Raw genomic sequence first — 14,260 nt, forward strand, 5'->3', positions numbered from 1 at the left:
GTAAGTACTGCTACTTTAGGGTGATGGGTGGGATAGAATGGGGGAGAGGGAGACAATGACAAAAAATGGGTCAACGGTGTTTAGAAGAATGCCATATCTCTTTAAGAGAATTTGGACTCCAATTTTAAAGAGAGCCCTAGGTCTGAAACCTCTTAGGCAAACAATATACTGTCTCTATTTGTGGAACATTGTGTATTCATATGCATGTTTCTTTATAGGACAAACAGGGAAACATGCTGATAGCAACTTAATTGTATTTCAATTCAGGGACAAAATATTTATTGGATAGCTAATATGTCCAAGACACTGTTTTTAAATCTCTGAGAACTATTAGTGTGATTAGGCACCAATCCTTGCCTTCAAAAAAGCTCTGAACCAAGAAGGTAGGATTTTTAATGCAAAATAGAAATCTAGACGTGCTATAGGAAAAGACAATGTGGCATAGGAATTGAGGGTGGGGAGAGAAGGTCTCTAGACGTGTGGGTGAGGGAGGAGTTTATGAAGGGTGTGGTATAGCATCAGATATGCATACAAAAGAAGAAATGGAACACAGAAGTGTAGAGGGATTAAATCAAGCTTTGGGGAAAAAAGCGTGCAGGATGGTTTGATTGGAAGTTATGGGGTTTAAAAGAAACTTGGAAAAGACTGGCAAGATGGGGTGGGGTAGATAGGCTGGTACCTGGCTAAGGAGACAAGACTAAAAAAGTTCAGTCCTCAAGTAGGGACATTAACAGTGCACAAAAGGTGGCCACCTTGTCTAAGGAACACTTGGGGAGGTGGCTTAGAACAGTGGCTATTTACCAGTCTTTCCATATATTAATAGCCAGGGCCTTACAGTTATCAGCCCTGCTGATGTTAAATTCACATACCTCAGTAAAACAATGAATACATTTTCCCTTAGGCACTAATTAAACTATAGTAAAGGAGAAGAATAAAAATAAATTTATTTTAAATACCCCTGGTGGGTGTGGGATTTTGCCACCTAGTAACACCAATTTTATAAGAATGTGTTGCTCATCAACCATGAATTTAGAGCCATGAAATATACCTGAGGCTCAGGACTCTTCTGTCTGAACAATGGGTTTCAGGGAGAAAAACAAGGCCCTCTGAATGACACTTATCAAGCTCCCCAAGGAAAGCACCTCTCATCTTTCTGTCTTTCAGGTGGCTTGAAGCAATGGACAAAGCGGCCGATCCTGTCCACCAGGTAAGGTGTCCTTGATGTTTACCTGTGCCTTCATTCTGCTTTTCTTCTCTGAGGGGGAAAGGATCAAGTTAGATGTCATGCAGTCTACCCTGGGACTTCTCATATCTGCGATAAAAGCTGGAATTTGCAGTCAACAGGATTTTCCACTCAGATTTTATGGAGGTGCTTGCTTTCCTGCTGTTCTTTTTGTTTTCAGCGGTTTGTATGACATGCCTCTCGGTGAGCTCAATGGGTAGTTCCAGCTGGGGTGGAATTTCTCCTTGACACAGAACAGCCCAGTGGTTCCCCATGAGGTTAAACCACTGCTACTGTTTTTTTCTCACTCCCTAAGAACAAGGGCTCAGGGATAGCTTGGGATAGTGCTGTTGGCCAAGCAGCTTATTAGAAAATGATTCCTAGCCTTGAAGTAATATAATTTTAATTTAGATTTGACCTATAAACTGATAGATAACTTAGTAAGATCTACAGGTGAGTCATCACTTCAGCCCCTAAGTCATTTGATACCCTTCTTTCTGAGCTATGACCTGGTCAAGAGGGAAGAAACTGCTTCAATATTCAATTGTTTCATGTTTATGCTGCAGATATGATTTCTAATAAGGTTACAGAGTTCCTTTAAATATGCTCATTTCCTCACAAAATGGCATACAAGAAAAAGGTATTTACTGTCAATTATCTTCTCTACATATTTTGGCTCTTGTACATTCAGGAAAATTTGGGTTGCTTGAGCTTAAATGTACTACCCCCGTGCCCTGTAACTGTACTTTCAGAATAATCACCAGCATCATCATATGATAAACAGCAGGACTTGTGTTTCACTTTACCTGGAACACAATGCTCAACACACTCATCCGTCTCTCCAGTGCATCGTCATAATGAGCCTCGCTATTTTTAAGAGGGATCTATTCTGCTCATGCACTCAGGGTGTCTGCAGCAGAATGAAAAATGAATACCCAAACTCCCAGCAGGCTCCCACTACACAGCAAAGAATTCAGCCAGCTCTGCATTCTGAAATCTTTCGCACTGCTGTGTTAAAACTAAAGAGCAAAAATGAAACCAAATAAAGAAGAGAAACTGGCCAGTGCCCAGCAAGGCATTCTGATAAAGGGATGAAGCACCATGTCCCCTGCCTCAGGTCAAGTTCCCAGGAAAAGTCTGCCACTCCTTCAGGACTATGGATCGAGGGCTGACCTCCAGGGTAGAGGATCTTGATTTATCATGGGCCTTCCACAACACAGACCATATGAGCCAAAGGCCTGATCTGGCCTGCGGCATTTAACTTGTTCCTTTGCACAAATGGGAGAGCTAGATAAAGCATGAACCAGGGGCTGCAATTAGTCACAGTGGACATACCAGGAACAGGGCTAGAAGGACAATCCCAATGGTGAGTAGAATAACACATTGGGGCCAGCACTTATAGACAGGGCCTTTAAACAATAGCCTTTGCTGAGCTGCCCATTTCCATTTCCTTTCTATACATCACTGATAATTCTTTTGATTTCCTCACAATAGAAAAGAAGCCAAAGAGAAGGGATGTCTATGGACATGAAAAGGGAGAGATCCTCTATGGCCAATGGATAAATTCAGATTGTCTGGCTTGTTGCTCAAGTATTCAGATTGCCTTAGCAATAGAATCACTTAGGACAGAAGCTTCTCTGAAGTCAGTCTTGGTGCTGATGTCATTGGCTCTGGGAGTCAATGACCATTGGCACAGGATGGCCACTCAGCTGATCCCTTTGTGTCACATCTGCAGAAGCATGTCTGGGAAGACGTTACTCTGCACAACAGGAGCCTCCCGCCCCTGGCTATCAAAAGCCCAGAGTGCCTGGGCCTTCTGCACCAACTTGACAGAAGCACAGACAGGTGGATCAAGCACTACTGCATCCTGAAGGATGGCTGCTTGTACTTCTACGCTAGCATTCGCTCCACCCAGGCCTCAGGTATGGACTCAACTTTCACCTGAAATAATAGTAATTACCGTCATAATAGTAATGACATCTTAGCTTTACAGAGACTTTACCAAACTTTATGCTGTGTAAATTAGTTCAGTTATCATCTGGAGAAGGGATACTATTATTATTCACATTTTACAGATAGGAAAACTGACTGGAAAGTCTACACAACTTGACAAGATCGCGTGTAGTAAGCAATGAAGCTGAGATCTAAATGCAGCCAACCTAACTCCAGAGCCTGCACCCCTAACCCCATGATTTTACTGCCTGGAAAAACAAAAACTAAACCCCTTCATTTTTTTTATCACTGATGACATTCAGAGTCAACGCCAGTAGTTTTCTTGGCTAGTGACTCTACCCTTTTCTGGTAGTATCCCTAATCTTGGACAAGTGAGTAATGAAAAGAACATTAATTGTCAATTTTCCTTAGGCAAGTTACTTAACTTCCTAAAACTTAGTTTCATCATTCATAAAATGGAAACAGCTATCTATTGCACAGGACTATTGTGAAGACTGAATGAAGTGATTGCCATTTAGAGTTACATAAGTTCTACATACAAAGTACTCCACACAAAAAGCTTTCTCTCTATAAAATGTATATATATTTATTAAATTATATATAAATATTATACATAATATATATTTTAATATGCTAAAAGCTATATATACAAAATAAGTATGTAAACAATATAATATAGTAATACAATAATTGTGCATGATTTCTACAAGATTATTTACCTTCTTGTAATTTTTTTTTTTTTTTTTTTTTTTGCGGTATGCGGGCCTCTCACTGTTGTGGCCTCTCCCGTTGCGGAGCACAGGCTCTGGACGCGCAGGCTCAGCGGCCATGGCTCACGGGCCTAGCCGCTCCGCGGCATGTGGGATCTTCCCGGACCGGGGCACGAACCCGTGTCCCCTGCATCGGCAGGCGGACTCGCAACCACTGCGACACCAGGGAGGCCCCCTTCTTGTAATTTTTGACAAAATAGATTACAGATGTTTTATTTGCAGTTGAACTTTTTCCCAAACGAATAATCCTTAAAAAATTTTCAGTAATGAAGATCCTGGAATCTTAGTCATTTAATTTCTTTTAGCATAAATGCCTTTCTTTAATTAAGCTAGATAGCCATGCCAAATGGGAAGGAGGTATCTGGTGACCATTTTGACCTTCTTGGAAGGGTATGAAAGAGGTACAAACTGAGCATCACACTATGGTCCTTTTCTCATCACTCAGGATGAGCAATACAATGATTCTCTTTTACTTACTCACCCTTCCACTTTGAGAGTATTAAAACATGACCCAGAATATTATTCAACTATTAGGAAATAGCCAGCATCTCTAAGCACTTACAGAACAGACTGTTCCTATGCAATCCAAATCCACAGCTTTAAGGACCTGACTCCAGGATGAGAATGAAGATAAACAAAACAAACCTCTAAAGTAGTCATGGACTGGGACTTTTATTATAAAATATCACTGCGAAAGTCTGAACCATTATAACTAACAAATCAGTGAAGTTCATTTTCAAGAGAATGTTTCCATAGGTAGAAAGTGAATGTTTAGGACTGAATGCTCAGATTACTCCAAACTTAAACATTAACCAAGTGCTTCCAAACCCGTAGGACCCAGGGACTGCTACTGATTCCAAGAGTTTAAAATGGTAATGACAGCCACTAAGTGGCTTCCCTTATTCTGAAAGGTCCAAGGAGGCCCTACTTAGAAAAGTCCTAGTTGGAGAGCTGGGAAACAGCTACTAATAAATGGCCTAAAAATAATAACAGTAAAAGCAGATAACAGAGTTATCTTTTAGTGGGTAAAGATTTTGTACTGGTCACTCTAGTAAGTGTTTTTACTTATTATTTCATTTAATTTCTTCAACAATCCTATAAATAGGTTATTAGCCCACCTACAAGTTTGGAAACTGATGCTTAGCAAGGTTAACTCATTTGCCCAAGTTCCCTTAGCTAGTAAATAGTGAAGATAGAATTTGAACCTAGGCAGCCTAAGTTACACTAGCCAAAAGGAAAAATAGACAAGGGGGAAAATGTGAAAGCCTTCTTTATATTCAGTTCTTATTATTTCACACATCTTTCCAGAAACTTCCATGGTCCTTTGTTGCATCCAGAGCACTCTAGGGCCTTCTACTTTATCCCCAAACCCTTCTTTCTGGCTTTCTCTTCCACTCCTGTGTTAAAGCACCCTGTACTCTACATGCACACATGGTCATGTTCTATTTGCTTAGCACACCCCACCTCTTGGACTTTTCTCTGACCCCATGTCTTTGCTTATGTTAATTCCTTCCCCTGAAACATTCTCTACCTACTGATTCCCCAACACAAGTTGTCCAGATTCTACCTGTCCTTCAAATGCTTATTCAAATGCTGGCCATCTCTGCTAGAAAGGAATCCCAGATGGTCCTAGGTAAACAAAGCATCTCACTTTTCCGAACTTCCATACTCACCCATCTTGCGACACTTATCACCCACTACTTTGTATTTTATCTCTAGTTGGCCATTTATCTCTTCTAAGGGATTATGTACTCAGAGATGACTCTATATTATGTATGTTTAATAAATGAATGAGTGAACAACCAAATTGACTCAGTTGGCCACTATTCCCATGAAGCGTGGGCAGTGTAGTTTGTTGTACCCTCATTTAACAGTGGAGAAAAATTAGAAGATTACAAAGCCAATTCAAAGGCAAAACCAGAACTCAGGCCACCAGATACCTGGGCTTTTGGCTATATTACACTCTTTCCAGCTGTAAGAAGTTATCCAATTTCTATCTATTTTAAAATTTTTCTCATGAAAATATATTATTTTGTGGCTAATAAAAATAAATTCAAAGCCATTCATTCTTTCCCAGCCTTACTTCTTTTTAATTTAATTTAATTTAATTTTATTTATTTATTTTTGGCTGCATTGGGTCTTTGTTGCTGTGCGCGGGCTTTCTCTAGTTGCAGTGAGCAGGGGCTACTCTTCGTTGCAGTGCGCAGGCTTCTCATTGCAGTGGCTTCTCTTGTTGCAGAGCACGGGCTCTAGGAGCGCAGGCTTCAGTAGTTGTGGCACACAGGCTCAGTAGTTGTGGCTCGCGGGCTCTAGAGCGCAGGCTCAGCAGTTGTGGTGCATGGGCTTAATTGCTCCACGGCATGTGGGATCTTCCCAGACCAGTGCTCGAACCCGTGTCCCCTGCATTGCGGATTCTTAACCACTGCACCACCAGGGAAGCTCCCAGTCTTACTTCTTGAATATCCTATCTTCATAGGTCCTTAATTTCTAGCCCAAATTATTTCAAATATGAATTAAAAGAACATGTTCCTTACTGAAATTCCAACAGAATTTTTATATCTAGGCCAGGTTCTAAAATAGAGGCCTGTGATTTCTGTTTTTACATGACTCTACTCTTCCTTGAATAAAAGATGCCTGAGCGTGCACCTTGTTCCAGAAGGTGTACTTTATTGCCACCGCCTCCCCACTGCCACCCTGACAGCTGCTGGGTGCAGCTGGAAGCTCCCCCAGGGTTAATCTGCTGCTAACCCTTCTTCAGCATTAAGGTGGCTGTGCAGGGATTCTTCTGAAGTTCTTTACCCTTCCCTAGACTTGAATTTTAAATTGAGGTTTACATCCTTTTTCTAAGAGTCCTTTTCAATCTTCTTATACATCTTAACTCAGATCATGACCTGAGGCTCACAGCCAGTGGTCCTGCATAATGAAACTCAAGATAGGATCGAGGCAAATCCAAATTTCCTGTGGAAAATTCCCCAAATAAATATGCCCCTCTCCACTGTCCACAAAAAGTCACTGCCCTGGTGAACCATATTTTTTTTTTCCAGAGGACTGGATCATACTGCTCAACTGTATTGGAATGGGAAAGTTAGCATGTGCTATTGAATGCTTCCTATGTGTCCAGGACTTGGATAAGCACTTCATGTTCTTTATCTAAAACTAATATTTGCAAAACATCCACAGTTATTGTCCCATTATAAGTGAGAAACTAAAGCTTGGAGAAGTTAACTAGCACACCACTGGTTAACCAGCTATTAAGTGACAGAGACAAACTCTGAACAAATGCTATTGAAATCCTATGCCCAAACTCTTAGCCACCATGCTCTGTGTAGCACTCCCTGACAGAAATTAGTCTTCTAAAAGCAGTACTCGGTCAGTAATGTTGTGTGTCTGGTCTCTGCACTCTGGACAAGAGCACACTGACTGCAATAGCCAGGGTCCACTCAGTCCAACAACCAAAGGAGTTGTGAGGACAGCAAAGAAATTTAGTGAGAATGGCTGAAACCATGCTGCACCAGGAACACTACACGCACTAATATGTTTAGTTTAACTTAATCATTTTATATGCATGGAATATGAATCATTATTATATTAATAAAGATTATACAAAAAAAAGATTATACAGGGTTCTAATGCTCATTTTCTTCTAGGTGACACTAAGTAAATGACCTTTGTGCTGGTCTGATCTATAGTTCGTTCTTTACTTATATTGTTCAAGCTCTGCTTGGCTCTTGCACATCCCACCCTGGTTTGGTTCCTAGTTCTCCGGCCCTGTGAAGGTCATAACCTTGAAGCAGGCCTTGATTACCATTTATAGCAGTATTTATCAAACTGAAGGTTTTGACCCTGTTACTGTGTCATACAATCAATGTAGTAAAATTGTGACCAGTATTTAAAAAACAATAGCATAGGGGGCCTGCCTGGTGGCACAGTGGTTGAGAGTCCGCCTGCCAATTCAGGGGACACGTGTTCGTGCCTCGGTCCGGGAAGATCCCACATGCCGCAGAGCGGCTGGGCCCGTGAGCCATGGCCGCTGAACCTGCGCGTCCGGAGCCTGTGCTCCGAAATGGGAGAGGCCACAACAGTGAGAGGTCCATGTACTGCAAAAAAAACAAAACAAACAAACAAACGAAAACAATAGCATAGGATTTAATTGCATAAAAAATATGATACCTCACAATGTTTCACAAAATTTTTGGTTTAATTGTATTAAAACATGTAGAGGTCTGTATTTATTGCATCTTTATATCACAGCCAAAAAAGGTGGAAAAATACTAAAGTACAAAAACTCCATCTCTGCATATATCCTGGTTCACACAGTCAGTTTTCCTTCAGAATATTAGAAACAGAATATTTAAAGAAGGTTCTTCTTTCCTTTCTATTATCTTTGTAATATGCCTGTCATATTATTTGCGTTGTTATTAAGACTCAGCCTTCTACGTTCACCACTTCAGAGACATGGTCCCCTGGCTGCAGCATCTCGGTTACTTTACTGTTTTATTTTCATTTATTTTATTATTCATTTTACTACATTGATTTATGTTCTTTTTTAGAGACCTGGAACACATCATATGATACTTCTTATTTCTGAAGGTATCTGTAGTATTTGGGGCATGACTTAGTTCTTGTGACAGTCACCTGTGATGCTGAGAGAATAGTGAGGACAACAAAGAGGAGGCAGGGAAAGATAACAGTGAAAGGAGGGGAAAGAGCAAAAGCCACGAGAAGCAACACAGCCCTGATGTCCTGTAAAAACCCTATGAGATGCTAGTCCCACATTTTACTTTCAGCTAAATATGCCTCAAATATATATTTTGGGAGTCAGAGAAATAGCCCCAGTCAGTTAGGTCCCTGAAGTCTTTTCTCACCGTTACGGAAGGTGCTAGTACTTTAACAATATGTATTACTGGCTGGCCTATGCCTGCTAATATTAAAAAGCCACTGTGATTATTCCAGAAGCCTGTCAGTCAAGTGCCTCTTCATAGGCCTGAAGCCCCTTGTCATTCACAGTATACTTGATAATTTTTTTCCTTTTATCTCTCTCCAGCAAGAGCTGGAAGTAACAAATCGTGATTGTTAACTATTATTCTTAAACAAATCACATCAAGGTCTGTATGTGCTTCTCAGATATATCTTACATTATTGCAACAAATGGATAGTTCTTGTGAGAAATATCTATCCAAACACTGTGCCAGCTTGCTATTTATTGCTGCCACCTAATGACAGACAGAGACCAGCCCAATGAGGTCACTTGAAATGAGGTAATGGGGTTATAATTGGATGACTTTACTGCTAATCATTTCTACCCTATAATTGGTTGGGAGAGGTGTCAGAAACTTTCCTGTTTGTAGCAGACACCTTTTGGGCATAACTTTCTATCTATTCTCAAAATGGGTAGGAATGGAGGAAGGTATTCTTATCTGTTCAGACATATGAGAAAAGGAAATTTGCAAGCAGGAAGAAGTCAAAAACCAGTACATAATATAAATGGTGTATACTGTTGTTTGGAGCAGAGAATTAAGACAGCAAAATAGCCCTCAGATAAGTCCTTAGGTATCCTATAGTCCTGAAACATCTAACATGTTGCTTATTCTACATCTAGTATATACCCCCAAAACATACACCTATGCAAAAACTTGCAGGCGAACATCGCGATGTTATACATAATAGCCAAAAAATTGAAGAAAACTCAAATGTCCAAACTAACGAATGGATAAATCAAATATGCTATATCCATACAATGAAATTTCAGCAATAAAAATAAATGAAGTGCTAGTACATAATACAACATGAATGAACCCTGAAAACTTTATGCTAAGTGAAATAAGCCAGTCACAAAAGATCACATATTGTATAATTCCACTTATATTAAGTGTCCCAGGAAAAACAAATCTATAGAGACAGATAGTTGGTTAAGATTGCCTAGGCTTAGGATGGGGAAGCAGATGGGCAGTGACTGCTAATGGGTATGGAGTTTCTTTCTGAGACGATGAAAATGTTCCAAAGGTAGATTATGGTGGTGGTTGCACAACTTTATAAACAAACTAAGAATCAGTGATTGTACACTTTAAATGGATGAATATTATGCTGTGTAAATATTATCTGAAAACAGTTGTTTTTTATCTGTCTAGCTCAAAGAAAGAAGTCACTCTCTGATTTTGGTAAACACCATTTTACTGGAGCCTACTAAAAGAAAAAATTTTAACCATTTCTAAAGTGAATGCTTTCCTAGAAGTTAGTTTCTAAAATGGACTCTTTTTAAATGAAAAATTTTAAAGAATTAATAGTGCAACTAAACCCCCTCTATAGAGTAAAGAATTTTTAAAGTCCAAAAGCCACTCATTCTGTCTAAAAAGAAAAATTTATGACTTCCTGACAGTGTATATTGTTATCAAGTGTAGCCCAAGAAAAACAAAAATGAGCCACATTTTCCTTTCACAGTCCCTTATTACCATACCAGTATAGAATACTTATCCCATAGAGTAGCAAAAATCCCAGTCGTATTCTGGCATTTTCTATGTTAGTATAGTGCAGTAAAGTGGCTCCTGGGGTGGGGACAGTGGGAGGTTGGGGAGCGAGAATAATAAGAGTTAGCAAGTACAAGAAAGAGATCTAAAAATCTAATCATCACTATTAATGACGTTACCTAGAGTATCTGCATGAGATTCAGGTTACCTCAGAGCATCAAGACACCATAAGGAACACACAAGTGTTGATTTTTCGGCACCTTCTCCTAGACTGATGTCTTCTCCCTGCACCCCAACCCCTAAACAATGTAAACAGAATTCTGGCCAAGCAATATATAACCACTAACATAGATTCAAAGGACCATGGGGGAAGAAATTATCTTTTAAAACCAGTCATTTATTCTCATTTTAATTCAAGTTGGCGCCCTCATATCACCCTGTGGGTTCATATTTTAAATGTGCTTTGCATATGCACAAAGAAGGTGAGAATCTATGTTGGTTGTAGAAACCTCTGGCCATCTTCATAACTCCTCAGGATGTCTTAATGGTTCTGCCCAAACAAATACTATTTAATTTTTCCTCTAATGTAATATTGTAGGTGTCAATACTTGATACCGAAAAATGTATTTCAAAATGTGTCCTCCAGGGACACACTAAAAGAAGTAGCCTAAAGAAACTACTTTAGGCCCACAGTAACAAAAAGCTAAATATTGAACATGTCATGAGAACACTGTAGAAATGAAAAACAGGAAATCCAAACTTTGTTACCAGTCTTGCCATTAATTATTAGTGGATGACCTAAGTTATCAATATATATTCTTTTGGAGCCTCATTTCTTCATCTGTAAAACAAGACATCTGGACTAGAGGTTCCTTCAGATATAAAATTTTCTTGACACCTTTTCAGACTTTTTCTCCATCTTACTCTTTCCCTATTCTCCTCACTTGCTTTTTTCCTTTCACCCTCTGTAGGTGGCCTTTATCTACAAGGATATACGGTGAATGAGCAGACCCTTAGCTTCAAGCAATCAGTAATTGAACTCAAACCTCCATCTGAAGAATTCAAGACTTTCTATTTCTGTGCAGAAAATGAGACTGAAAACCAACGGTAAGTCAAGGTCTACGTATTTCTTCTTCTTTATCAGTCCTGACAGGAGCCTTCTAAGCAAACCCTTATCCTTATTTTCCAACTTCAACTCCACATCTTCAATTAAATATCTCCCTTTCTTTGCATAGTCCCTATAATTAATGTTCCCCAAGATTTTTTTTTCTTTCAATGCATAGAAGATGACTATTCTAGAAGTATTTTTTTTTCAAATGAAAAAGGAGTCCATAGTTCTTCCCAAGGTAGTGGCTGACTCAGGTTTCAACATAAAAAATCCACTAACACTGTAACCCGTAAATACTGTAATTTATTAATTCACAGGTTTGTTGTTTCACCACCTTTCACGTAACTCTTATAGATATGTCCATCTGGACAGTTGTTTGGTTTTGTTATAAGCCATCGAAGGGCATAGGACTTATCCATCTAAATTGTATGTTTAGTATCCAACTTGGCATGTACAAATGGGTACCGGTTTCATAAAGATTCTGAAAAAAACCCAGCAGTAAAGTTAACAGAGACAAAACCATGAAACAGAGGAAGTACCTAGAGTATCCTCCTTCATTTCTCAAGTCTCCCTGACCTAACTCCAACCCCCAGGAAATCCAATGTCCTACATCTCCCATTCCTATCCTCAACTGCTTGGTGACCATCCAGACACTTTCTTCCAACTATCTAGATAAAAAGGATCTAATAAAGAAATTTACAGTGATTTATTAAAACAAAGGACATGGTAAAACTCCCAGGGCCATTTTCAAGAATCAAATTCACTGTTTCAACCCAAAGAAATAAAACTCCAAAAGTAGAATTTCAGTAATCTCCAGCAAGTGACCATTTGGAGAAGGGAAAAGGATTTCCTAGGCCTTCCCTCATTACGTAACCTTCCTTGCTCCACTCACTCCTAAGCATGGGCTAGAGTGGGAGGATAATGAATATAGAATTGCTAGATACTTGCCAAGATCTTCTTCCTCAGACTGTGCTGTATAATCTGGTGGCAGATAAAGATGGTCCCTTGAAGGTGAGGCTCCAGCTGGCATATTATTGTAGAAAAGGGGTCAATGAAAGAGAGTTAACTCCTATCTGTAAAATTTACTGGCTTCTCTAAGAGAGGAAGTTGAATAGTTGGATCTCACTGCCAAATCCATGAGTGGATACTATTAAGAGGAAACAATATTAAGTCATTAGAGAAATATTTAAAAGAGCAAGAGTTTCACAAATTGTGGTTTGTGGAACTCTGGTTCCACAAGATAGCCCACTCCCCAAAAATAATGAAATAAGTTTAGGAAATGATACAAATCATATTCCCCTCTCAGAGAATCACAAAGTATATTAACTCAGTGTTTCTGAGACACACTGCTGGAAGGAATCCTGGTTAACTCCCCTTAACTCCCACTACCTAAGCTTATCTGACTTAAACTACTTTAAAAAAATAACACCTATTAACCACCCTTAGAATAAACATTATATGGGCACATTTTATAAAACATCATCCAAGAAAATGAAAGGAACAGAGAGGAAGAGAGAGGAGAGTTAACTGGAGTGTTTGCTGTGGTTTCAAGAATGTGACAAAGAAGTATTTGGCCCTAATGGCAATATTTGATTACTATACATTTGATCAACTAAACTTTAAATAGAAACAGAAAAATACTAGTAATAATTTTAAAATCCTATAACTGCGTTAATCACTATTTACTAACATTGTACCCTCTTCTGGCCCTATTATTTACATTAACATGGGTTTAAATCATAGCTACCATTGCATATTTCTCTTTTGGTGTTTTACCTTTTTGTTCAATCCAAAACCTAAGGATCATGGTTTACTATATTAATTTTGAACTAAATAACAAAGAGAAACATTTACAAGATAAATTAAAAGATTTTGTAACATTTCATCTCCCTAGAGTCCAACAATTTTTTAATGACCTGTCCCTGTGCTGTTATTTCTGCAGCTGGATTACAGCTCTGAAAATGTCTATCAAAAAATGGCTTCCTTTGCATCAGGCTATTGAAGACTTCATGAATCGACCTCTAGAGGAGACAAGAATGTGACGGAAACCCTAATCTTAAGAGAAAGGATCCACAAAATCACCACCAGCTAGTTGTGGGAAGAAACAAAAACATTTATCACTATATAGCTTTTCAAATGAATGTTCCTCCAATATATTAAAATTTTGTGATAAGATTATAATTTTGATTCTGAACCAAAACACCAAAATCTCATGTGACACTCAAATAACTTATATCAACATCATTAAGACCTCTATATTTTCCCCCCATGGGCTGTACGTGTTAGCATCAAAATATAGTATGCCCCATATCCCTGGCTTTTTGAAAGGATATAACACAAGAAAAGTTAATTTATTTTATTCTTTCTTTTATATTCTTTACTAAATGTTCCACTCTGTTCTTTGGCTGTAGGTTTCCTAGAATGTCTCTAGGTCATGATGTGGGAAGCTGATATTTGGGAAATTTAAGATCATGGAAATTAAGTGGCTTAAATGATGAGTAAATAATTCAGCTAAACAAAGGTCATCTTAAAATCAACTGGCCCAAGTGCCTCCCAAAATTTCCCAGATGAAAGAAAATAATAACAATTATTGTTATAAAAATAAAATAAGGAAATAATTAGACTGAATTTAGGGGAGAAAACTCAGAGGCATGGGTCTTATTATTACCTGAATTATTGTCTGAATATCTATCACACTGAAAAGGGAAAACAAAATAAATCAAGAATGTTCTGTTCTTAATCC

General features: G+C 38.8%; 1 protein-coding gene across 1 annotated transcript in view; it reads left to right on the forward strand.

The window, feature by feature from the left end:
- The window catches only part of LOC309805387 (uncharacterized protein), a gene marked incomplete at both ends in the record, with an annotated part of 111,545 nt that extends 97,986 nt beyond the window's left edge, over positions 1-13,559 (forward strand). The window contains 4 exons of the mRNA XM_082623304.1: positions 1,165-1,207; positions 2,958-3,144; positions 11,381-11,516; positions 13,460-13,559. Of these exons, the coding sequence (XP_082479430.1) occupies positions 1,165-1,207; positions 2,958-3,144; positions 11,381-11,516; positions 13,460-13,559 (466 nt within the window). The remainder of the gene's footprint in view (positions 1-1,164; positions 1,208-2,957; positions 3,145-11,380; positions 11,517-13,459) is intronic.
- Between the last annotated feature and the right edge of the window lie 701 nt (positions 13,560-14,260).

Source organism: Mesoplodon mirus (genome assembly GCF_964341445.2).
Source record: "Mesoplodon mirus genome assembly, chromosome: 5".
NCBI classification, from domain to species: domain Eukaryota; kingdom Metazoa; phylum Chordata; class Mammalia; order Artiodactyla; family Ziphiidae; genus Mesoplodon; species Mesoplodon mirus.